Genomic DNA, 27,362 nt, shown 5'->3' with positions numbered 1-27,362 from the left:
ATGCCAATCAAACCTATCGGGTGGATATGTGGGCAGGTGTTGAAGAACTTTTCTGGAAGAAGTATATACAATCTTGTTGTAAAGGGGATGTGGGTGTGAGAACCTGGGGATAAAATCCCATGGGGTCTGCTTGCTTTTCTCCAGTCACCTAGGCGGTGGACCTAGTGTTCCATGTTCTACTGAATTATGGTAAGGGGACGTTTTCAACGCTTTTTTTTCTCTTCTTTTTGTCTCAGTTGAGGGGATCGAGAAAACTATCATGGACTTTATAGATGAGTTTAAAGATGATTTCACTACCATCCTAAGATTATCACAGTCTAATCAGGTAATGTGATTTCATAACTGAAAAGAATTACAAAAAGTATATTGTGTTTTTAGTATCATACCAATTATTTAATGCTTGATTTTGAGATCAGTGTTTGAAGATTAGGAAAACATTAATTTCACTTCAATAAAACAAAGTTCACCTCTTACTATTGGGAGACATTAGAGACAGAAAAGTGAGGCAGATAAATTAAGTTTTAAGACACTCACCAGGTTGTTAGATTGGAAATCTAGAACTCTCTCATAGTCACAATTGCAATGTACAGTAGTTTACTTGAGATTTGCTTAATGTAAAATCAGAAAAATGCCTAGATATACTTTAAATTTTTTTTTTTTTTTATTCAATTTAGAGGAGAGAGAGAGAGAGAAGGGGGGAGGAGCAGGAAGCATCAACTCCCATATGTGTCTTGACCAGGCAAGCCCAGGGTTTTGAACCAGCGACCTCAGCATTCCAGGTCGACGCTTTATCCACTGCGCCACCACAGGTCAGGCAACCTAGATATACTTTAATTAAAATTTCCGTGCCTGACCTGTGGTGGCACAATGGGATAAAGCCGTCGACCTGGAACACTGAGGTTGCCGGTTCGAAAACTTGGGCTTGCCTGGTCAAGGCACATATGGGAGTTGATGCTTCCTGCTCCTCCCCCTTCTCTCTCTCCCCCATCTCTCTAAAAATCAATAAATAAAATATTTAAAAAATTTTTCTGGCAATTAAATCAGTGAAAAAACATAATTGACATAAATTCTAACAATGGAAAGATAAGTATGGTTTTAGTGTGTGCTTTACGTGGAAAGAAAATAGTGATATGAACTTAACAAAGAATGTATGTATATGTTTTAAACATCTATTCCAGAAAGGATTTGAGACATAAAATATTGGGATTGGAAGAGGGCTTAAGGAGAGTATTTTGAAGATAGATATGGTCAGGAAATAGTAACATCATGTTTAGGGGACACATATAACCTGCTTGACTCAAAAGTACACAGCTCTTAATGGAAAAGTGTTGTTTCAGTCATTTTAACCACAGTTGGAATGGAATATGGCACAGTAACAATCTGCTTATCCAGATATCAGACTTTGGCAATGTCAAACATGAGGAACATGGCCAATACCTGGAAGTAAACAAAAAAGCACTCTGAGTAACATAGTACTAGAAAGTCTATATATTTCATTCCTAAGGAAGAGAGGTATTAGTGCTGCCTTTAACCATTTATGCAGACTCCCAGGCATCAGACGTTTACTAAATACTTTACTATTACATGAGACTGGGAAGAGGGAATACAGAGGTAAATATGATAGGATTCTTTCATTGAGCTTGATCTAATGTAGACCAAGTTGTAAAGAAGTAATTGCACTAGAATATGGTAGGAGGTATATCCGATTTAGAGGAACGAATGGCTCTACCTAGAATGGTCAGAGAGGGCTTCATGGAAAAAGGATGCTTAAACTGAGTTTCAAAAGATGAATAGGAGTTGTCAAGGTAAAATAAAATGAGGACAGGGGAGGATAAAGTATAATTGCATAGGAGTAGATAAGAATATTCTAAAAGAAGCAAAGTCAGTTAGGCCAAAAAGTATGAAACAGTATGTTCCCAGAACGTCAAGGAAATCTGAATAAATGGTATGTATGAGTCCTGGGTCTAGACTTTGGGAAGGGGTGATACCAAAGTATAGTTATCTGCATGCACAGTGGTAAGATGGCATCCAGATGGTGGTTCTAAGTAGGGTAGGATAAGGCTTAAGAGCTCCAGAGTGCAAGCTGGTGTTGTAATACCACAACTTAGACTTAGTGTCTCCTTGCTGCCCGTCTTTGCATTCCCCTAATCTTGATATAAAGTCTTTTGAGCCTGACCGGGCGGTGGCGCAGTGGATAGAGCGTCAGACTGGGATGCGGAAGACCCAGGTTCGAGACTCCGAGGTCGCCAGCTTGAGCGAGGGCTCATCTGGTTTGAGCAAAAGCTCACCAGCTTGAGCCCAAGGTCACTGGCTCGAGCAAGGGGTTACTCTGTCTGCTGAAGGCCTGCGGTCAAGGCACGTATGAGAAGGCAATCAATGAACAATTAAGGTGTTGCAATGTGCAACAAAAAACTAATGATTGGGCCCTGGCCGGTTGGCTCAGTGGTAGAGCGTCGGCCTGGCGTGCGGGGGACCCGGGTTCGATTCCCGGCCAGGGCACATAGGAGAAGCACCCATTTGCTTCTCCACCCTCTCCCCCTCCTTCCTCTCTGTCTCTCTCTTCCCCTCCCGCAGCCGGGGCTCCATTGGAGTGAAGATGGCCAGGGCGCTGGGGATGGCTCCTTGGCCTCTGCCCCAGGTGCTGGAGTGGCTCTGGTCGCAGCAGAGCGATGCCCCAGAGGGGCAGAGCGTCGCCCCTGGTGGGCCTGCCGGGTGGATCCCATGCGGGAGTCTGTCTGACTGTCTCTCCCATTTCCAGCTTCGGAAAAATACGAAAAAAAACCCCTAATGATTGATGTTTCTCATCTCTCCGTTCCTGTCTGTCTATCCCTCTCTCCGACTCTCTCTCTCTGTCTCTGTAAAAAAAAAAAAAAAAAAAGTCTTTTGAAACATTGGAGAGTTTTGCTCACTATGCTCCGGAGTATTAAGGTAAAACATTGGCAGGTGTTCATGCTTGGTTGGGGCTAGGAAGCCAGAGACAGACCTGGAAGCCCCGTTGCCCGTTCCAGGTGTAATTCTCTCACCATTGCCAATATTAAGGAAACAGGGACTTTATTTAATCAAAGAACTTGCAGGTCTCTTATAACTCTCTTCATCGCTTCCTGCCCTCTGCAAAGCTTCATTGCCACTAGCGCCACAGCATGCTTTCTGATGAAAGAGATTGACATTCTCGTCCTAAAAGAAAGAACTCTAAGTTCCTATTTCCAACTCATTGAAATAATTTACTTATAAGACATTTATCCCACTCACAGAAGAATATAAACATAGTTAAAGGTTCTTCGTTTCTCATTTTAAAAACATTTAACATTGTTCTTTTCCCACCATTTACTGTGAAGAATGTGTTGCTGAAATTGGCAGGGAATCTAAGTAGTTAGGGGATATAGTAACACACTGAAGTTAGCTGCTCTTCAGGAATAAATTCTCCAGAGAACAATGCTAATACTCCATTGTCATCTAGATTAATTTTAAAAGTCAGATTGTAAATGCTGCAATTTTATTTTTTCCACAATACTCCATAGTCCCCAAACATACTGAAAGAAACGGTTATAGGACTTTCTTATTTGGAATACTTAGAAGACTTTACTAATTGGATTGTATTTTAAATTTCTAAATTTTATTAGTATTTAAATATTTTTAAACATTATTATTTTAGGCATTTATTTATCTAGGAGAAGGCCATCTGGCTGGCCTGGAGCAAGAATACAAATATGTGACGGGAATGATGGTGGAGTTTTATAGAGGAATCCACCCGATTAATGGTTACTACACAGTTATTCAGAGATGAAGATTTTGAAAGAAAACTTTTTTTCTGGGGCTGGGGAAAGTTCATTTGTAGCATCTTGATTGAGGCTGTGGGTTCTGAAGTCCTGCACTCTCTACTCCCCACCTCACAGCCAGCCCAGACCCCAATACCCTCAGCATGCACTTCCTTTAGTAAAAAGTAAGTTTTTGAGATTTGTACTTGTGCCTGACCAGGCGGTGGCACAGTGGATAGAGCGGCAGACTGGGATATGGAGGAGGACCCAGGTTTGAGACCCCAAGGTCGCCAGCTTGAGCGCAGGTTCATCTGATTTGAACAAGGCTCACCAGCTTGAGCCCAAGGTCACTGGCTCGAGCAAGGGGTCACTTGGTCTGCTGTAGCCCCTGGTCAAGGCACATATGAGAAAGCAATCAATGAACAACTAAGGTGTCGGCAACAAAAAACTGGTAATTGATAATTGATGCTTCCTGTCTGTCTGTCCCTATCTGTCCCTCTCTCTGACTCTCTCTGTTTCTGCCAAAAAAAAAAAAAAAAAATTTGTACTTGCAAATTGCAGATGATATAAGTACTTAAAATAGTACGCCTTTAAAATTGAATTCATGAAAAATGCATACTATAATTGGAGAATTAAAGGTTTTTAATTCAGATGATTTTTACTTAAATGAGGGAAATTTTTGTGGTAAATAGGGTCAGTTTTTGTGGATTGTAATTAAGAAAGATGATTATATGTTCTATTCTGTAATTGAAAATTGAAAATTATAGACAGAATATACTAGAGTCCATATAAAATTTTGGAATTTTACATGTCAGTGTACTTTTCTGAATTCTTTGTGCTTAAAAAAAAGTGGGACAAAAACTGTTGTCAGTGCACCAGTAATGCCGGGAAATTACTTATATTTCCATTAAGGTTTCTAAATATAATGAGAGGTGGATTGTAGCTAGAATGTTCTATAATTCAATTATATTTTCATCTTTGGTGAGTTGGTTCTTGTGGTTACTGTGAAAGTTATAAAGTGCACTGTGCACTATAAACTTTCTGGTGGTTTCTAATTTAACATGTGGCATGTTTCTTTGCTACTTATCAACATTATTAATTTGTTATCTTTTTCTGATACTCTTTATTCATTCATTTTAACTTGCACTTCTAGAGCACCTACTGTGTGCAGACACTATCCTAGGCACTGGGGAAAGATACGTGAGCCAAATGGATATAGAACTTTGTCATAGAACTTAAATCCTAGTCAGTCGGAAACACAGTAAACAAGGGAAAATCATATTACCTTAATGGTAGGATTTAAGGAGAAGAGAAAATATAGCAGAGAGAGGATATGAAGTAGGGGTAAGGTAGGGGTAAGAACAACTGATGGTTAAAACCCTAGAGGGGTTCTCTTAGTGAGAAAGTGATTCTTGAATTAAGACTTGAAGTAGGTGAGGAAGAGAACCTTAGTATCTTGAGGGATCAAATGGCACAGCTAATGCAAAGTCCCTGAGGTGGGAATATACCTAACAAGTTCAACAAATAATGAAGAGGGAAGGGAGAGAAAAGGACGAGGAAGACAGAGCAGTAAAGGAGAGACCACCTTTGTAGGGCCTCATAGATCATTGTATGTACTTTGCCTTTTATTCCAAGTGCACCAGAAAGACACTGAAGCAGTTGAGCAGAAAAGCAAGATGTGAGTTGATATATAAGTTTGAGTTGTAGCTCTCTGGCTGATGTGTTGAGGAAAAGAATGAAGATAATCCAGGGCAGAAGCAGGGAGGCCACTAAGGAGGCTAATTTACTAGTCTGGAGAAGAGATGCTAGTATGTAGATGTGATGTGCTGGGTATTGGTGGGACAGTGAGAGTGGTCCCGTTCTGGGCAATTTAGAGAAAGAATTGAGTAAGATTTGCTGACAGGCTGGCTTTATATATATAGGATAGTAAGCTGATATAATAGAAATCAGAGTTCAGCATTAAAACTGCTGATGATAGAGAAATGAGCGTGGCTCTAGGAAAAAAGAAAATAGAAAGGAAACAGAATATACCTGTATATTGAAAAAATGGAGCTCTAATAGAGAAATCTATAGCAGGATTATTGAACCAATCTGATTAATGGATGCTGTGTTTCTTTTGGTAAATGGTCTTTAACTACCTTTTCATGTCTCTGAGGTGTTGGTGGTAGAAAATTCTTTTCTGACATTTGGTGATATGTTCACATGATGATAATGATGAATTAGAAAAAGAATAATCTAAAATTGTGTATTTTGCAACCAATTTAAGGATGCTTAGTTAGGCCCAGAGCTTAAAAAAAAAAAAGAGGGAAAAGAAATGAGATCTTCTTAATTCGTGGTTAACATTAAATTTATACACATGGTTCAGTAAGAAAATATATAGCATAGATAATAGACAAAAATAAAAGGCTGGTAGCTCAAAAAGAGGAAACAATGTTTTATTTAAATTTTTCTATTGAGCTAATATAAAAATAACTAATTGAACTCATAAACTGGTGACTTTTCTTTTTTTAAAGAAGAATGTCTCATTCTGCATCTAAAAGAATGTAAGTAGCCTATCCTCTGCTGTCACATCTTCCCAAAAACATGAAGAACCAGTGAATATACACCCCGGTGCCTGGATTTGGTTCCTAATACTATTCTTAAAAGCAGTAACAGTCTTCTGTGGAACAAATTGATTCCAAGTTTTGAGGCAGGGGAAGTGAAGGCGGTCAGAAACATTCTGTTGTCAGAAGTAATCCTTTTAGAGGTATCTAAACAGGTATCAAAATAAATTAAAATGTGGAAAGGAAGCACAGTCATCAAATTGTAACCATCTGAGCATTAAAAGAAACAGATTACATTTACTAGGAATAGGTTAAGTTTGTTGGAAAAAGTCACAAATTCTTGATGAGACTAAAATCAGAATGATAATAAAAAGTGCACTAAAGGAGTATTGTAATACACTTTGAATTAAAAAAAATACTGTGTATAATAAATGCTGTGTTTTGCTCAACACAAATTATATGAACCCTACAGGAGAGTTTTGATAAATTGATTATCAATTACAAATAATCTTGTTTTTCTAAAGAGATTATAATTTAGGAAGATGATTTTGTAAAACAGGGCAAAGTTGAATGAATCAGTCTAATATACTGTTTGGGGAAATTAAGATTGGTTAACAGAGGCCCTGGCCTGTTGGTTCAGTGGTAGAGCATTGACCGGGCGTGTGGAAGTCCCGGGTTCGATTCCCGGCCAGGGCACACAGGAGAAGCACCCATCTGCTTCTCCACCCCTCCCCCTCTCCTTCCTCTCTAGCTCTCTCTTCCCCTCCAGCAGCCAAGGCTCCATTGAAACAAAGTTAGCCCAGGCGCAGAGGATGACTCCATGGCCTCTGCCTCAGGAGCTAGAATGGCCCTGGCTGCAATGGAGCAACACCCCAGATGGGGAGAGCATCGCCCCTGGTGGGCATGCTGGGTGGATTCTGGTCGGGAGCATACAGAAGTGTGTCTGACTGCCTCCCTGCTTCTAACTTCCGGGAGGGGGGGGAGGATTGGTTAACAGAAATGCATGTATAAAGTCAGTGATCCAGGCCAACATGGATCAATCACCAAGATTCTGTAAAGAAACTTAGCAAATAAGGAGAGGAAACTGTAGGAAATCAATAGCTTGCAACGGCAGAAAGGAAGTGTTCGCAAAGCGCTGAGAGGCCACCTAGAGGAGGTTTCGGTAAAGGTGGACTGCACAAGTCCCATCCGTGTTTGCCCTGGCACTGTGGCTCTTTCCTTAACGATTATAAATGGTAACGAGAGAAAGCACAGTACGTTGCAATCAGAAGCAACACCAAACTTATTCTAGCTGCTCCACCTTGAGGGGGAGTTGGGAGGAAGAATCAGGCCGGTGTGGGGGAGGGAAAATTCCTTCCTCTATCTTTCTTGAGTTCCCATGGCTGGACTAATACTAAAATTAACAAATTAACAGGAGAAAAAACAAATCTAATGTATGCATACAGATCATAAATGATACTCAGAGAAATGATCAATGCAGGCAGCTTTTTATACCTTTTAGACAAAAAAAAATTTTTTTTGTGACAGAGACAGAGAGAGGGACAGATAGGGACAGACAGGAAGGGAGAGAGATGAGAAGCATCAGTTCTTCATTGCGGCATCTTAGTTGTTCATTGATTAGACAAAGAAATTTTTCAAGAATTAACAAGATAAAGGAACTTAGATTTGGGTGCTCATTACTGAGGAATCTAAGCAAAATCTAGGCTTGGGTAGTAAATTAGTAAAAAGATGACTCTGTTTTTACACATTTCTCAGCCCTGAATTCCCTAACAATGGTGATAAGGGTGTCTCTCCCATTAGACTCTAGGTCAGGGGTCCCCAAACTTTTTACACAGGGGGCCAGTTCACTGTCCCTCAGACCATTGGAGGGCCGTAATATAAAAAAAAACTATGAACAAATCCCTATGCACACTGCACATATCTTATTTTAAAGTAAAAACAAAACAAAACAGGAACAAATACAATATTTAAAATAAAGAACAAGTAAATTTAAATCAACAAACTGACCAGTATTTCAATGGGAACTATGCTCCTCTCACTGACCACCAATGAAAGAGGTGCCCCTTCTGGAAGTGTGGCGGGGGCCGGATAAATGGCCTCAGGGGGCCGCATGCGGCCCGCGGGCCGTAGTTTGGGGACCCCTGCCCTAGGTGCAGGGATAGAACCTTTCACTTAGGAAGGAGATTTATCTCCTGCTTTTGGGGGAACAGAGAAAGAGACAGGTTAGAATTCTTTTTACACTAGCTATTTCTTTCTTTCTTTTTTTTTTTTTTTACAGTGAGAGAGAGTCAGAGAGAGGGACAGATGGGGACAGACAGACAGGAACAGAGAAAGATGAGAAGCATCAATCATTAGTTTTTCGTTGCGACACCTTAGTTGTTCATTGATTACTTTCTCATATGTGCCTTGATCGTGGGGCTACGGCAGACTGAGTAACCCCTTGCTCAAGCCAGCAACCTTGGGTCCAAGCTGGTGAGCTTTGCTCAAGCCAGATGAGCCCGCGCTCAAGCTGGCGACCTCGGGGTCTCGAACCTCGGTCCTCTGCATCCCAGTCCGATGCTCTAACCACTGTGCCACCGCCCAGTCTGGCTACACTAGCAATTTCTTAAGTAACTTTAATTCACAATAATCAATATGCCATGGTGGGATATTTTGGGGTGGCCTGCCCTGGGCCCTGACAGCAGCAAAGCATAAGGTCACAAGAGGAATCAAACCTGTTTGTTCAGGAGTTTTGGATACTGCAGACAATGAGATTTCTCTCCCCAGTATGGGTGTGTTCACAAATGGAGTAGATTATACTCAAGTGATTGCACCTTATGGTATTTTGCTTGCTCTAGCTACTGCGTAACTGCTTGTAAGGATTGCTATGTTCTAAAATGGTTTGGAATTGTAGCAAATGTAGCAACCCACAATGTAGATTGCATTCTCAGCTATTAGTATTGACTAGTAGAAGTCAATATTAGACCAAGGTGAGCTAATAGGATTTTTTCAGTAAAGTTAACAGATTAAAGCACATAATAGGACACCAGATACTGTAGATGTACATCCTCATTGACTGACTAGAACAGCTTTTGTTTATCTCCGTTGGCAAATGATGACCAGTAAGAGAAGTCTGAACTTTGAGAACAGAAGCAACAATAAAATTTTTACTTCAGTTTAAAAGTTGAGGCATTTTAAATACACAGCATGTTAGCTCTTAGACAAATATATAATGTTGTAGCCAAAAGTCCATTTAAAAGATGTTTTGTACTTATATGTTTAGACTCAATAAGTAATGGTTCAAAGTTGCTATACTAAAAAGCCAGAAAAGCCCATAACTTTATTTAAATGAATAATGAAAACTGTACTTGTCCATTTCCTGGAATGCAGTCTGGCCACATTGTAAGTAATTTCCCTGTGATTCCTTTTCTGGTAGAGCAGAGAAAGAACTACATTTTATGTGTTTTGGTAATGCCATAATTTTTTTCTATCAGAATGCTCTTAGAAGTTTCGAAGTTTTTAGAAATAAAATTTTCCTAAGCTTGTTGATTAGTCTATAAGATATTTGTTTTATGCATTATATATGTATGCTATATTCTACCATTTAAAAATTTTAAAGTAAACTGGAAAAATATTAATAACTTTTTAATAAGATTAGTTGAATAACTCAAACATTAAATAATATTTATTTTGAAAGCTCTTAAAAATCAATGCAAAAAATAAACCTAGAAAAATGAAAAATTTATATCTTTACACTAGTAACTTAAACTCTGGATAGTTATCCTAAGGAAAAATTCATATATTCATAGAAAGATTTAACTACATGATGAGGGCAATAAGTTGTATGGAGGGTGGGATATTAACACTGAGTATATGCACAGTGTGCAGTTATGGGGTAGTTGGTCTCTGCTAAAGTAGATTTTAATTCACTGGAGAATCACACGAGTCACTGTTCAAAGCCTTCTTTTCCAGAAAAGAGAACCCATGCCTAAAACATCTAAAATCAGGATGGCTGTCGCTTTAGCCAAGATCAACCGAGGAACATTAATTCATGGATTAAACAGCATATCCAGATCCTCCAAATCAGTGGCCAAACTTCTGCAGCCTCAGGTGGTTTGTAGACTTTTAGAGTTAAGGAACATATCTCATCGTCTGCTGAGGGAAGTTAATGCACCAAAGCAGCCTCTATATAACATGCAGGTAAGTAATGTTGCATTTGCATAAGATATGAACGCTTTTTATAGAAATGTTTTGAAATGGCAAGATTTGAAAAATGAAAAATGTAATACATTTGGATGTCCTATATGTACCCAGGACTTCCACATGCCAGGCCAACACTCTACCACTGAGCCAGCCAGAAAAGGCACTTGGATGTCCTATATGTAAAACAAGATAGTTGGATAAGAGAAATGAATGGTTGGGCTGTTTTATAAAACAGTATATTCTCTAGTTTAAATAAATCTGGAAAAGGAAGGAATGTGGACTTTTTTTCTTGTTATTGAACTGTATAAACCTGTCCATTTCAAATGGTTCATTCTAAATATAAGCATACATATTACTGCTTATGTCAAACCTAAAATGCCACGACAAACCTTAAAAATGATTATGTTCTTCCATTTTCCCCATAACCTATGTTTCTAGATGATCTTTGATTGACATAACATATTGAGTATATTTAACTAAAAACTCATTTTGATAAACCTATCAATGCCCAGGTATATTTCAAATTATACGTTCTACATTGTTTCATTTAGAATCTGTTAAAGGATAACAGTTCTTAAAACATTCTCAGGACCAATCTTCCCCCCTAAACTTTATGTCACAGAACTCTGGGTTTTTCAATCTGGACATTTTCAAAGCATTCTAAATGTTTGTTACAAAAGATCTGGAGTCTTGCAAGTCTGGCATGTAATCCCCAGATGCATCAATTTTAACTCTTTTGTTGAATGGAGAGAAAACCTGGCTCAAGCTTCATTAAGCCAAGAAGGAGATGTATTAGTTCATGTAGCTGAACAATACAGAGTTAATAAGGTTTCAGGCATAGCTGAATACAGGTACTCAAATTATGTATTCTGGATCCTGTTTCTCTCTTTCTCTTTGTCGCCTGGCTCTGCTTTCTCTGTGTTGATTCCATTCTTAGACTGACATTTCTCTCATAGTCACAAGATGATTTGCAGCTGTTCTAGGGCTTCATCCTTCTAGGTTGAATTACAGCAGAAAAGAATTGGAGTCCTTGACCCAGCATTCCTGGCCAAGCCCTGAGCTCATAAAGAATGGCTTACCTCTAAAGCAGGGAAATGGGAATCACTCATTGGCCCAGGCCTCAGTTATCTGCTGCATTCCTAGAGCGGTGATGGGAACTCCATCCAGAGTACGTGACCTGCGAATGGGGCAAGGATAGGTCCTCAAACAGGGATCTGGGTTGTTTCAAGATGACAAAATGGATGGGATGGCTAAAATCAACAAAATATTCATTACACAGGAATCTCTCTAATCAAGACTTTTTTTTTTTTTTTTTTTCTGAAGCTGGAAACGGGGAGAGACAGTCAGACAGATTCCGGCATGCGCCCGACCGGGATCCACCCAGCACGCCCACCAGGGGGCGATGCTCTGCCCACCAGGGGGCGTCGCTCTGCCGCAACCAGAGCCACTCCAGCGCCTGGGGCAGAGGCCAAGGAGCCATCCCCAGCGCCCGGGCCATCTCTGCTCCAATGGAGCCTTGGCTGCGGGAGGGGAAGAGAGAGACAGAGAGGAAGGGGGGGGGGTGGAGAAGCAAATGGGTGCTTCTCCTATGTGCCCTGGCCGGGAATCGAACCCAGGTCCCCCGCACGCCAGGCCGACGCTCTACCGCTGAGCCAACCGGTAATCAAGACTTTGACACTTCCAGAAATCATCAGATATTTCAATTATAAGTGCCAGAGACAGCATTTATAAAAGGCTCTCTTAAAATATCTGATATTTGAGACAGTAAAAAAAAAAAAAGATTTGTGTGTGTTAATCACTGGATTCCGTCTAAGCACTAATAAACCTTATTCCTGTATCTTTAGATCAAAAAGAAACAGCTAAACCGTATGATTTTTAATTCTCTTTAAAATTCTGATGTTTTTCCTTGACATTTCTTTCCTTGCTTTGTTAGACCCATAGTTTTTACAGAGGATTGATATAAGAAGTGTCCTTTGAAGACTATTTCTGTATTTATTATGATGTGTTTAAAGACACAGTTCATTATATTATTGAGTCTTTCTTTTTGCTCCTTTTTTTTTTTTCCTGAAGCTGGAAACGGGGAGAGACAGACAGGCTCCCTTATGCGCCCCACCGGGATCCACCCGGCACGCCCACCAGGGGGCGACGCTCTGCCCACCAGGGGGCGATTCTCTGCCTCTCGGGGCGTTGCTCTGCCAAGACCAGAGCCACTCTAGCGCCTGGGGCAGAGGACAAGGAGCCATCCCCAGCGCCCGGGCCATCTTTGCTCCAATGGAGCCTTGGCTGTGGGAGGGGAAGAGAGAGACAGAGAGGAAGGGGGGGCGGTGGAGAAGCAAATGGGCGCTTCTCCTATGTGCCCTGGCCGGGAATCGAACCTGGGTCCCCCGCACGCCAGGCTGACGCTCTACCGCTGAGCCAACCGGCCAGGGCTCTTTTTGCTCCTTTTTGCTAAGTCAGAACTGTGAAGGATGTGATATTTTTATGTTATTTACAAGGTAACAAGTTATACAAATACACAGAGACACACACACGTACACACACACAACTCTGACAGGAGACACAAGACCCTGTTGCAGAGACACAGATTTTTTATTCGTTCACCGCAAAGCAGCAACCAGAGTGGCACCTTGGGTCAGTTTTCTACACCTCAGTTCCCACAGGGCAGTGTGTGAGAGCCAAGTGTCACTTGTGCCTGTACGTGGTAATGCATCACAGGAGAGGAGCCCTGAAATTATTAGATTCAGCTTTTTTATACGGTTGCTAGTGTGCCTGCCTGGTTTTGGTTGAAGGAGGGGGAGCAGAGAAAAAGAGAGGAAGAGAGAGAGTGAGAGAGAGAGAGAAGCAGATCTCTTTAGTGGGGTAGGAAGAGAGTCTGGCTTTATTTTTAGTGCCCTGTGACACTGTAACTGAAAACCAGTTCAGCTGCCTGCCACAACCAAAGCCAAGCCCCTGGGGCAAGTGCTGGTGCAGAAGGAAGGCAGTTTATTCAGGTGCTGTGACCTGGGAGAACGGGAGACTCCTGTCCCAAAGGCCGTCTCTCCTTCCCGCTCAAGGCTGTGGTTCAGTAGGGATACGGAGGGGAGGGTTTTTTTCTCTACCCCATTATTTTGCTAGCGTTTGGAGTGCTCTGACCCTGTCCATTCATCTCGGAAGCTTTTGGCTCTCTGGGCCAGTCCACTCATCTTTCTAGCGTTTGGCCCTTAAGGACCTCCCCCTGCAGGCTCTTGGTCAATGGGGGACACTCCCCTGTGCTTCCTGGTTGTCTCCAGTAACAACATGTCTGGGAGGAACATCACTAGAGCTCTCCAGATATTTTTTGGAAGAATATACTTTATTCCCAAGCTGTTTGCCATTCAACCATATCCTTTGCTCAGAAAACCCAATCTGTACAGAAATGAGGTGGATCCATGAACTGACTTCCAATACTCATGAAAATTCAGTGGCAGAAGAATAATCTCTATTTTCAGTTGAATTTGTGTTTCCCTTTATCCAATAATGAGGGGGAAAAAGAATGTGTTTACCTTGTTGCCTTGACTGACAGTGAGTTTCACAGGTAAATTTAGAGCTTAGTTGTGATAACTTATTCCAGGAGCCTGAGATGTGAGAAACAGGTAGAAGGATTAAATGACTTGTCTAAGGCCCATATGCTGACTGTGACTCTCTCTTTTGACATGTATTCAAGATTAATTGAATACATGAAATTTCTTCTCCTTTGCTCTTTTTCTAATTGTCTTAGGACATAGGTTTAATTTTTTAAATCCTTATCAATAAAATATTTCAGACCTGTGGTGGCGCAGTGGATAAAGCGTCGACCTGGAAATGCTGAGGTCGCCGGTTCAAAACCCTGGGCTTGCCTGGTCAAGGCACATATGGGAGTTGATGCTTCCAGTTCCTCCCCCCTTCTCTCTCTCTGCCTCTCCTCTCTCTCTCTGTCTCTCCCTCTCCTCTCTAAAAAAATATATATATATATATTTCAAAATATGTAAAAGGTAGTTTATCAGAAGTTCCACCAAAATTTATCCGGTGGTAATATATTTTGCCACATTGCCTTCAGGTATCTCCTTTATGAAAAGAAATATAATTAACCATTACCCAATACTGTCCCCCCTTTTTTTCATCAAAGTTAATCATTGTCTGATGTTGATGTGAGCATTTCCATGCATATGTTAGTATTTTCACTACATATGCACCTATTTTCTATGTATATTTAAATTTTATATAAAAGGTAAACTGTACTGATCTTTCTGAAACTTCCTTTTCTTTACTTGACATTTTTATTTATGTAGCTATGATTATTTTAACTTATGTTATATTCCATTATAAGAAAAAAATCTACTATTTATTCCTGAACAGATGCACAATTTAGATTTAAAAAAATTGTTTTGAAAAGATTTTATTTATTGATTTGAGAGAAAAAGAGTGGGAAGGGAGGAGTGGGAAGCATCAACTCATAGTAGCTGTGTCTCATATGTGCCTTGACCAGGCAAGCCTAGCATTTTGAATGAGTAACCTCAGCATTCCAGGTCAATGCTCGATCCATTGTGCCACCATAGGTCAGGTGAGTTTCCAAATTTTTTGTATTTCAAACAGTGCCTCAGTGGACACAACAGTCTTGTAAAAGACTCCTTATTTATATGTGTGAGACATTATCCAGGTATATATCTAGAAGAGGGATTTGTTGGGTCATGAAGGATACACATCTTCAATTTTATTATCTATTGTCAAAATGCTTTTAAGACTGGGTCACTTGGGATCATTGTGGGTTGTTTTTTTTTTTTAAGATTTTTATTCATTCATTTTAGAGAGGAGAGGGGAGGGAGAAGCAGGAAGCATCAACTCCCATATTTGCCTTGACCAGGCAAGACCAGCATTTCAAACCAGTGACTTCAGTGTTCCAGGTTGACACTTTATCCACTGCACCGCCACAGGTCAGGTTGGATCATTGTGGTTCTTGAATATGAGAATAATTCAATTCTGGCAAATTCTTAGCCATTATTTCTTCAAATATTACTGCTTTCTCATTTTCTCATATCTCTTCTTCTAGAATGCCTATTAAAGATATACTTAAGACCCTCTCATTTTATTCTTTGTCTATTTATCTTCCTCATATTTTTCCTTTTCTTTATCTCTTTTTGCTGTATCTTGAATAATTTCCTCTGAGCTATTTTCCAGTTTACCAGTTCTTTTACTTATTCAATGTGCTTTAAATTTCAAACATTATATTTATCACTTCTAGACCTTCTGTTTGGTATTCTCCCTACCCCACCCCCATTTCTAATTCTTTTCTCAAAGTATTTTATGAGTTTATTTCTTTTTAAAAATCTCTATTTTAAACATATTTATTATCTTTTTTTTTTTTTTAAGATTTTTCCTTGAGATATTTGGGAGATGCTAATCTTCCTGACTATTGCAATCTATACTGTGTCTCACTCATAGATTATTTATTTTGGTGTTTTTAGTTTTATTTAACTGGAAGTTTTTCTTCAACGGGGTGTTTTTAAAAATAGAAATTCTTTTTTTTGCTGGGAACTATCCCTCTGGAGGGTTCTGCTAGTGCTCTGGGGACGTCAGCCTCTGTGGAGACCCGCTTCCCCACCTTCTTCCTGGACTGCTGGCTGCAGCTGCCCTACTTGCACTGAGACCACCCAGAGGCCTGTCCTCATCTCATGTGCATTTATCTCATTCCCAGTCTCTAAGCTCAAGCCCTCGGTCATCATTTCAGGGCCCAATAGTATCTTCAGTTTCTGAGACATAGACACTTACTGCTCCAGCTTTTAGCTCTTTTTGTTTCTGGCACAAGGATGTCCCTTCCTTCCTTCCAACTCACTTTTATATTAAATTTTTGGTGTATGACTTTATGTGGAATTTATAGGTTTTTCTGTGTGTGGGGTTCCCCATTACCTCTGCCATGTTGCTGGAACCAGATGTCCTTTAGCTTTACTTTTTAGTATCTTTTACAAATTTTAATGTAAGACGGTTGAATTTGTTTCTGGAAGTAAGTAAAGTATAATTCTACTTTTTCATTCATTCAACAAATATTTATTGAGAACCTGACATGTAAAATCACTAGTTTAGGTACTAGGAATTCGTAGATGTCCTGTCCTTGGCCTAAGAGCTGTGGGGATGATAGGCAGGCAAGTAGTGCTAATAGAGTGTAGCAAGTACATCATCCAAATGAGCAAAGTGCACTGTGTAAGCATCAACAGGGGCATCTCATTCCAAAGAGTAGTCATTGTAGGCTTTCCAGAAGGTGATACTGCCCTGAAAGTTGAAGTAGGAGAAATTAGCCTTGTAAAGAAGAATAATCATTCCCGGAGAACAGTGTATATTAAGATGCTGAAGCAAGAGAGAGCATGACTTGCTCAGGAAATGTACGTAGCTGGAGTGAGACGGGGGGAAACAGTCCTAGGGCAGAGGTTCCAGGGTCCTTGAAAGTAGCCATGAGGCAGAAGCCTTACTTCCGTAAGGTGCATTAGCTCAGGTGGAGAATCAGAATTGCCACTGAGCGGGAACTAAGTTGTAGCAAGGGAGAAAAACAACATATCTCAAACCTGAAAGTCTCAGCGGTGACTAAAATAGAAGTATGAATAGTGAAGACAATGGCCTGGAAAGTCAAAGGAACAACAGAGTAATATATGAGGTGTGGCGGAGGTCAATGGCCTGGTCTGTGCACGGAGTGTGTCATGGTACCAGAGTGTGCTAGGAAGAAAGAGGCGGGGCACGGAGATGTGGCAGCCCTGGGACGCTGCCTGGCTGACTTCCCAAAGTGACAGAGTTCAGCCTCCCACTGTGAACTCCAACACAAATTCCCTCAAGCATCGTCAGGCTACCTGTGTTGAAGTGGAGCTTTGTGGTGTGCAGAAGTAAAAGGAGTGCAATGAGGTACTTTGCAAGGAGATGTGGCTTGTGGTGGATGCATGGCGGACACTACTTTCCATAGGAAAGTAAGAGGCCTGCTGACCAGTCTGTAGGTCTGTTCACAGGTCCTCTTCATGTGCTGTCTCATCACTGGCAAGAGCATGAGGAACCTGGAGCACCTCCAGTGGCTCTACCCAAACTCTGCTGGATATTATGTAGCTGAGCCCACCAGTGAGGCAGATTACCTCCCTCAAGCACATGGAATAAAGAAATATTTTCATTAGGACACTGACTATAACTAGGAGAGTGTTTCAGCTCTTTGATGTGGTCTGAGATGAAGTATATATTGTAGGAAAGATCTCCTTGAGATAATTAGAGAATGGACATTATCACAGGACCTCCCTTAACAATCTACCCAGGCCTTTTCGGTTAATTATATTGCATATTAGCTCTAGAGAATGTCCTAGATATCTTCAAAGTTATATTCAAAGATTTTGTGCTAAATATGAATCACCCAAAGACCCAACTGATACAGGTGACCTGAAGAGCTTCTGTTGGCTTGTGTAACACAAGCACAGAGGGTGGGGCCAGGAGGGGCCAGCTGGATATTTTGTCAAAAGAGACTTCCTTTGCACCTGACACTGGTGCTGAGTCAGGTTTCTACCCAAACGCTCCCAGGTTCTGCAGGGCTGAGATTGTAGGACTCTATCTGCTGGTTCTAGAAATGGCCTCAGGAATGGAAAACTGAGTGGAGAATATCCTAATGGTTTTCAACATCCTCAGTACCAGTACTTACAGAATGGTTGGTGCATCTGCTTAGCCTCATAAGCTGCCTGGCTGAGTGAAGCCTGCAGCTGCTCTAAGCTGCAGCAGTGACCTAGATAATCAGCTTGAATACTGACTTCAGCCAAGACACGTCAGCTCCCAGACATAGTTGTTGACTTTGGCAGGCCATGCAGGGCCACAGGACTGAGAGCACTTCCTGTGAGAGAATCTTCCATATAGTGGCATTAGAGATAACTGTATTTACTTTGTGCCGGCAAAGTGAAGAAAACAGCTTCTACAATGCCTGAGCCATAGGTGGATCCCAGTGACTCGTGGTCCCTTTTGCAGGATGGTCAGAGGCTTTTCTAAGTCAAGTTTACTACTTACCCTTAATCCTCCAGGACAGACTCCAGTTTGGGTTTAAACTGTAAACCTCACCTATATCAGGAACTTCCGTAGGTCCTTGGATGAGCTTGCCATGAGGCTATCTGGGGTGGTGTGATTCAAGACCTAGGACAAAAGGATGATTCCTAGAAAGAGAACTACTGGAATCTTGAAGACATAATTCTCCAGTCTGGCCAAGAGGTTGGGACGTTTGAGCTTTTATCGGACCACCTGATTAAGAGCTTATTCAAGATCAGTACCCCATAGGACATTAATACGGGGATAAACAAAGTCGAAGAACTTTCTTGACTGTGTGTGGGCTGCTAGTCTTCCCTCTGTTCATGGGTACTGTGGGTAGCTATGCAAAGACATGGTCGTGTGCTTTCCCAATCTTACAGGAAGTGCTTTTTTCTGGGCCTATCTATTAACAGTAATCAGTACTTCCTGCAGTACTAAATCGTGAATCACTGAGCTAGTTTCCCCTTTACTCCCCTGAAATCCCTCACCAAGGTGGTTTTGAACATAAACTAAGTTGGGCTTGGTAATTCTCTAACCTGCAGGTCATCTGTAAGTAGATCTTTATTTTCTAAACTGCTTATAATTTGCTTATTTGTGATTTATCTCATTATAAGTGAAAATAAGATGAACACCATTCTTTATGAAATGAGGTGAGATTTAGTTAAAGATCGAAATGGTTTTAATGAGCTACTTTAATTTAAATATAAGAAAACATAAAATTAATATAACAAGGTTAAGATAAAACTTTTGAAATAGACCAGGACAATCTAAATAAAGCCTCCCATTTATCAAATTTCTCCTGGGTATTTATCTGTTTTTACCACACACTGTTCCTGCTCACAGCAAGCCAAAGATGACACAGGGCAGCTTATAATATGAAAAACATGTGTTGCAAGTGAGTCATAAAATTGAAAAATGACTACTTGCCAGTAGCCACATGAATTTTAGAGGAAATTGATTTTCTACTGGGATGATTTGTCACAGGCATAGCAAGTATTTATTAAAAGCATTAAAATGGTGAAAAAGTGCCGTTAGGCAATATACAGATTCATCATTCAGAAGCCTACATCTATCAAATACATAATTTATTTTGAAACTAATCAGTTTTAATTACTTTTAGGTGAAGGACAAAATCTGAAAAAGAAAGATGCAGTGAAAGAGAAACAGTAACTTCTTAGGCATGCAGACTCCCCTTATTTTATTTTATTTTATTTTATTGTATATGTATGGACTACTGATTATTGCATATGTACTACCTTCCACTTTCACTTATATGTTCACAAACATAACCTTTCACTCTGCGGGAAAGCACTTTGCGGGATTATATCCGCTTCCCTTCCTAATGCCGGCATCTGCTCTCCACTAGCATTGCGTCTCCTTGTAGCCTCATAGTGGCACTCGTAGGTGTGCTATCATTTTGGTTCTTCTAACAAGAGGGAAACAGCAACAGCTGCTTTATTTCCTGGGAACTCCTTCCAGAAGCCAGGAATGCTGGGATATTTTCCACACTGACTTGTGGGTAGAGGAGGCTAAAACTGGCCCTCCCTAGCCCTGTATCTAGGAATTGATGTGACCTAAAAGGTAGGAAATAAGAAGCCTTCCCCATACTCCTACCCATCTCTTAGTTCCCAGCCCGGGTAGTATCCTTGGCTTTAGCATTCCATAAATCTCTTAAGAGAGGGGAAGGGAAATTGTGATGGGCAGTTTTGTTTGTAACTCAGTAGTGGCAGCAGTAAGCAAAAACAGGATTTACTACAATAACAAATACTTAGAACAGGACCTGGGACACAGTACCATAAAAATGTTTGCTCACTGAAATGCTATCACATGTTCTTTGGAAGCACATTTTAAAAGACTGCACTATACCATGAGCAGATATCATTCTATCATTGTTTCAGTTTTTCAATGTTATAAATTACTTTTTAATGAACACATACATACTGTTCTTTCCAGTTTGTGTGCATTTTTGCTGTGCAATTACATGATTTGATTTGCTTTTGGGAGTTACTGAAGCCATCACGTGGCTTGGTTCTTACTTTAGAGGAGCATGGCTAACTCCACGTGCCATGGCACTGCTGGTTGGGAAGGGGAAGGTTTTCTTAATGCCCTCATTTCATATCCTGCCCAAGACAACAAAGGTGGCCTCTGAGAGTACAGTCCCTTTAAACTGGGTATATTATACTATTATATGTTAAGCAGGGATACCTTCTAATACCAGAAGCTTGAAAAACAACTGAGAGACAAATTCATTATTGGTGTAAACCTTCTCTAAATTTCAAAAAAAAAGCATATTGGATAAGAGCACAGAGCAGTTTCTGAAGCTTCACAATCATTTAAGGCAGAGGTCAGGAACCTATGGCTTGTGAGCCAGATGTGGCTCTTCTGATGGCTGCATCTGGCTCGCAGACAAATCTTTAATAAAAAAATTTAATAACGTTAAAAATATAAAACATTCTCATGTATTACAATCCATTCATTTCCTACCGCTCATGTTCATGGTTGCGGGTGGCTGGAGCCAATGACAGCTGTCCTCCGGGACAACACCAAATTTTATTGGATAATGCATAACGTACACGGGTCGTTTGTATGGCTCTCATGGAATTACATTTTATTTTATTTATTTATTTTTATTTATTTATCTTTTTTACAGAGACAGAGAGAGAGGGATAGATAGGGACAGACAGACAGGAATGGAGAGAGATGAGAAGCATCAATCATCAGTTTTTCATTGTGGCACTTTAGTTGTTCATTGATTGCTTTCTCATATGTGCCTTGACCATGGGGCTGCAGCAGACTGAGTAACCCCTTGCTCAAGCCAGCGACCTTGAGTCCAAGCTGGTGAGCTTTTTGCTCAAACCAGATGAGCCCGCACTCAAGCTGGTGACCTCAGAATCTTGAACCTGGGTCCTCCGCATCCCAGTCTGATGCTCTAGCCACTGTGCCACCACCTGGTCAGGTCGGAATTAGATTTTAAAATATGTGGCGTTTATAGCTCTCTCAGCCAAAAAGGTTCCCGACCCCTGATTTAAGGTTAAAGCTGGCCTTCGGTAGTCTCATGATTAACATTTCCAAGCAGGTCATTACTCTCCAAGAAATGCTCAGCCTGACCAGGCGGTGGCGCAGTGGATAGAGCATCGGACTGGGATGCGGAAGGGCCCAGGTTCGAGACCCCGAGGTCGCCTGCTTGAGCACAGGCTCATCTGGCTTGAGCAAAAAGCTCACTAGCGCCTGACCTGTGGTGGCGCAGTGGATAAAGCGTCGACCTGGAAATGCTGGGGTCACCGGTTCAAAACCCTGGGCTTGCCTGGTCAAGGCACATATGGGAGTTGATGCTTTCTGCTCCTCCCCCCTGTCTCTCTCTCCCCTCTCTCTCTCTCTCTCCCTCCCTCCCTCTCTTCTCTCTAAAATGAATAAAATAAATAAATAAATATTTTTAAAAATTAAAAAAAAAAAAAAAAAAGCTCACTAGCTTGGACCCAAGGTCGCTGGCTGGAGCAAGGGGTTACTCAGTCTATTGAAGTCCCATGGTCAAGGCACATATGAGAAAGCAATCAATGAACACCTAAGGTGTCACAACGAAAAACTGATGATTGATGCTTCTCCTCTCTCTCTGTTCCTGTCTGTCTCTATCTATCCCTCTCTCTCTGTCTCTGTAAAAAAAAAAAAAAAAAAAAAAAAAAAAAAAGCTCAGTATTTTGATTGCTGTTTGCCTAATTGAAAAAATGAATAATTTTGTAAAGGATGATTACATGAATTTGAACAAAGACTGGTTTCCTAACATGCACAGCAGCACCTCCTAGCGAGCACTTGGTGAATGTAAAACAGCTAAATTTATATATTGGAAATGCAAGATTTTAAATTTTATTTTATTATAGATGTCAAGGTTTTGGTGAGCAAAAGAGACTATTTTCTTATAAAAGGAGAAAAATAAACTAATATATTTTAGAATGTGAAAAAATCCAGATAGATCTAAAGTAGATGACTTTCTTTGGAAAAAAATATTTAAGTTCTAAATTTTCAATAACATTGTAAAACTTAACATTGTAACATTGAAAATTTGTTTTAATAAGAAAATTATCTTCTGTTTTTGCAGGTCAAAAAGAGTTCTTTGTTTGATATCATTTCCTTTCCAGCAAAGACTGCTTTAACTAGCATAATATATGCTTCATATGCAGCACTAATTTATTTGGTAAGAAAATTATTAGAATCTAGAAATATACTTATTTCATGTAATGATAAAGGTATACTGTACATTCTAGTCTTAAACCAAAATACTATTCCCTTGTTACATAAAATAATTTTACATTAAAAATTTAGTATTTCAATCCACCAAAAACTAATTTGCTTAAATAACTAAATTTATTTTATTTTTAGAGAGTTTATTCCCACTTGGAGAAACTACTGTGGTTTAGCTATCATTTAGCTACAGTTGTTTTGTGTCAGGCATTGTGGCATGCTTGGCTAAAATTCGGTATTTCATCATTTAAGTCTGTGATTTGGGAGAAAACAAACATTTGTGTATTTTGAATTATTGGTGCTGTAAATTAAAAGTATATTTTGAATTACAAGAGCTATAATTCAAGTGTCCCTCGAAAAACATGACAAAATGTAAAAGATTTTATAAATTATAAGGGATTATTTCTTTGAATATATTGCCATTTATACTTACCTTTAAATTTAATGATATATATATATAATACACAAAGAGGAAACTACACAGCTTGATGAATTATCACAAAATCTATCAACCTATGTACCACATAGACAAGAAACAAAATATTACTATCATTCTAGAAGAGTCTTTCTTGTCCTCCTCATAATTACTAACCTCTTATATAAAGGCAACTACTATTTAGACTTCTAATACCATAGATATTTTTGTTTGAATTATATATAAATGAGATAATACATATATATTCTTTTGTATTTGCCTTTTTTTTCACTCAACACTATCATTGTAAGATTCATTTGATGCTAATAGTAATTTGGTTTTCATTGCTGTGTAGTATCCCATTAATTGACTCTGTCACTATCCATTCTACTGTTAAACATTTGGGTTATTTACAGTTTTGGCTATTGTGAATAAAGTACAATGAATATTCTTGTACCTATGTTTTGGTGAAATTGCTGGACCACAGATTGTGTGCATGTTCATCCCGAGTAGATGTTGCCAGATGTTTTACCAAAATGATTTTTACATTTCATCTCAGGAGATTATACGAATCCCAGTTGCTTGACATCATCACTAACACTTGGTATTTTCAATCTTTTCCATTTTTGCCATTCTTATGGATATGTAGTATTATCACATTGCTGTTTTAATTTATAGTTCCTTGGTTATTAATGAGATTGAGTACTTTTTTATACATTCATTGGACATTTGGATATCCTTTTTTGTATATCTTCTTATTTTTATATTGGGAGTTGTCCATCCTTTTATTATTGATTTGTGCTTTTAAAATATATGAGGGAGGCAAAAGTAGGCTTACAGTTGTATGTGAAACACAAAGTTTATTTTTTTATTAAATTTTTAAATTTATTATGTTAACATGGATTCAAGTGTCCCACTCAATATAACTCCCTCACCCCCGCCCCGTGTCCCCCATTACTCCCCTATTCTCATATTATTATTTCTGTATTATTTTCCATACGAACAAGTGTGAACCTACTTTTGCCCAACCCTGTATTCTAGGAACATGCCCTCTTTTGGTTACATATGAATAAATTCATTTTATTCTATGAGTTGTCTTTTTCTCTATTATCAGGTCTTTTCACACAGAAGTTCTTAATTTTAATGTAGTCCAGTTCATAAGTTTTTTCCTTTATGTTAAGAGCTTTATATATCTTAATTAGGGAATTTTGACCAACATTCAAGGTTATGAAACTCTTCTGATGTACTCTAGGAGCTTTATTATTTTACCTTTCACTTTTATGTTTATAATCCACTTGGAATTGGTGTGAGGGAAATCTTAATTTTTCCTACATGGGTATCCAATTGAAGCAACTCAATTTATTAATGAAAATCACATCCTTTTCCTATTTCCCAAGAACACTTCTTTTGTCATAAATCAAGTGTCCTTATATATGTAGGTCTGTCCATAGACTCTCTGTTCTCTACAGTTGATCTATTTGTCTATTCTTATACCAATTCAACACTGTTATTTAGAGAAACTTAGTGAGTCTCAATAAGTGGTAGAATAAATCCTCCTAATCTGTTACCATAGTATATTCTTCTATTTATTTAGCTCTTAATATCTCTTCATTTTTATCTGTTTTTTTCCTTAGATGTCTTGCACATTTTTTGTATTTTTTGATCATATCGAAACATACAATAATAAAGACTAAATTTTCCTATAATCTATAGATTAAATGCAGTCTCAATTCAAATCTGAGCGGTGTAAGTTGACTAGTTTATTCTAAAATTCATAGGGAAATGCAGGGGGTCAAGAATATCCAAGACATCCTGAAAACAGTAAAAGACCTTACTTTTAAACACATATACAATTTTTTTTAAAAAAACTGAGTTTATCATATAAATATTTTGAAAGTGTTTTAAATTTTTGAGATGTGCTAAATATCTTAAATGTGAACTTTATACAAAACTGACATTCAACTGAGCTAGAATGCAAATATACTGCAAAAAATAAGCAGGGTGAAACAAACAAAACAAAATAAAAAACCCTAGCCTAAAACCAAAATTAAACTCTAATTTCTCAAAGGCTTTTGAAATCATCTCACATGATTTATCATGCTATCAACTTTCTAAGTAGTTAATAGAAGCAATTTTTGGCTATCTGATAATTGGCCATATATGCATCCAAGCCAGGCCTAGGAGTGTCAGGTCTGGAATTATGATTCTGAAAGCAAATAGCATGTAAGTGGAAGTTAATACTTGAGTGGAACCATGCCAGGTGGAAAGAGTGGAAAGTTGACAGAATTGTGAAGAACAGCAACATTTAAGACGAGCTAAGAAGAAATTCATGAAGATAAAGAAGCAGTAATCAGCCCTGGCCGGTTGGCTCAGTGGTAGAGCATCGGCCTGGCGTGCAGAAGTCCCGGGTTCGATTCCCGGCCAGGGTACACAGGAGAAGCGCCCATCTGCTTCTCCACCCCTCCCCTCTCCTTCCTCTCTGTCTCTCTCTTCCCCTCCCGCAGCAGAGGCTCCATTGGAGCAAAGATGGCCCGGGCGCTGGGGATGGCTCTTTGGCCTCTGCCCCAGGTGCTAGAGTGGCTCTGGTCGCAACAGAGCGATGCCCCAGAGGGGCAGAGCATCGCCCCCTGGTGGGCAGAGCGTCCCCCTGGTGGGTGTGCCAGGTGGATCCCGGTCGGGCACATGCGGGAGTCTGTCTGACTGTCTCTCCCCGTTTCCAGCTTCGGAAAAATACAAAAAAAAAGAAGCAGTAATCAGCAAATTAGGAAGAGAATCAGGAAGAAATGGTGTCAAGGAAATAGATACTCAGGAAGTTGAGGGTGGTGTAAAAACAAGCATAAAAAGTCAAGTAAAGTGAAAATTTTAAGTTTCTATTAGACCTAGTAGTAATGATGTTGGAGTTGATGATCTTGAGAACTACTTCAGTGGTGTGATGGGATACGACAGAAATAAGCAGGCTTTGGAGTCACAAGATGATAAATAGAAAACATGAATGTAGATTCTTGGTTGATCATAAAACAGTGTGTAGCAGTCAAGAGGGAAACAGGATCCCAGGGATTTTTAATTTCTAAATTGTTGGATGGAAGATACTTGCACTTGTCATAGGTAGTAGGGGAAGAGCAAGTCAAGAATGAGCGGCTGAAGAGGCAGGCAATAACTGATAGGGAAGATGACGGAGTATCGGTGGAAAGCACAGATAATGACCTTGACCAAGACCCTTCATTTTCTAAAACTGGGACAGAAGTGGTTAGAATGGGCACAGATAAAATTTTGTAGGTGAGGGAAGAAGAAATGTATCAAATAGGAGAGTTTCCCATCCATTTTTCACAGCATGGCATTCATAGAAAATGATCTGATTTGGGATAAATGCATGAAGCTGTGTGCAGCTGGAAGTGCTACATCTCAGGTTTTATTGTTCTAGGTTTGGGTATACTGAGGTGCAAGGAACAAAAAATACCCAACAGTGCCTTTATCAATACAGACACCTAGATATCCCTCTTAATTAGATGTCTGGAGTTAGGCTGCAGTTCTTAGGTTTGTATAAGTAGATCTACAATGTTGTTATGAACCTTTTCTATCTCTCTTCTGTTCTCCTGTTTGTTCTTTTTAGTACTTAAATTTGTTCAGGTATTCCATCCATATTAGGGTCCAAAGGAGGAAGGAGCAGATAGGTATAAGCGAAGACAAGAAAATCCTTCTTTTTATTTTATTTGTGACAAAGAGAGAGAGAGACAGATAGGGATAGACAGAAAGGGAGAGAGATGAGAAGCATTAATTCTTTGTTGCGGCACCTTAGTTGTTCATTGATTGCTTTCTTATATGTGCCTTGACAAAAGGGGGGGCTATAGCAGAGTGAGTGACCCCTTGCTCAAGCCATTGACTTTGGGCTTCAAGCCAGCAACCTTTGGGCTGAAGCCAGCGACCATAGGGTCTTGTCTATGATCCCACGCCCAAGCCAGCGACCTAACACTCAAGCTGGTGAGCCCGCCCTCAAGCCAGTAACCTCAGGGTTTCAATCCTGGGTCCTCCAAGTTCCAGTCTAACACTCTATCCACTGCGCCACCTCCTGGTAAGGCTAATCCTTTTTATATAGGAGGAAAAACTTCCAAATATCCTTCCTGACCTCATGCCAGCAGACATATTTTGTTTCTTTGGCCAGAACAGGGTCACATGGCCACATACTGACTTCAGGGAGGTTAAGGAAAG

General features: G+C 39.8%; 1 protein-coding gene across 1 annotated transcript in view; it reads left to right on the top strand.

The window, feature by feature from the left end:
• Window positions 1-27,362, top strand: part of LOC136403254 (spermatogenesis-associated protein 9) — a 33,284-nt gene continuing 5,922 nt past the window's right edge. Inside the window, exons 1-4 of the mRNA XM_066381847.1 lie at window positions 1-61; window positions 237-325; window positions 10,250-10,477; window positions 22,599-22,694. Of these exons, the coding sequence (XP_066237944.1) occupies window positions 1-61; window positions 237-325; window positions 10,250-10,477; window positions 22,599-22,694 (474 nt within the window). The remainder of the gene's footprint in view (window positions 62-236; window positions 326-10,249; window positions 10,478-22,598; window positions 22,695-27,362) is intronic.

Source organism: Saccopteryx leptura, chromosome 4 (genome assembly GCF_036850995.1).
Source record: "Saccopteryx leptura isolate mSacLep1 chromosome 4, mSacLep1_pri_phased_curated, whole genome shotgun sequence".
NCBI lineage: Eukaryota > Metazoa > Chordata > Mammalia > Chiroptera > Emballonuridae > Saccopteryx > Saccopteryx leptura.
The sequence above is the reverse complement of the archived record's forward strand: the minus strand, read 5'-3'. Positions and strand labels throughout refer to the sequence as shown.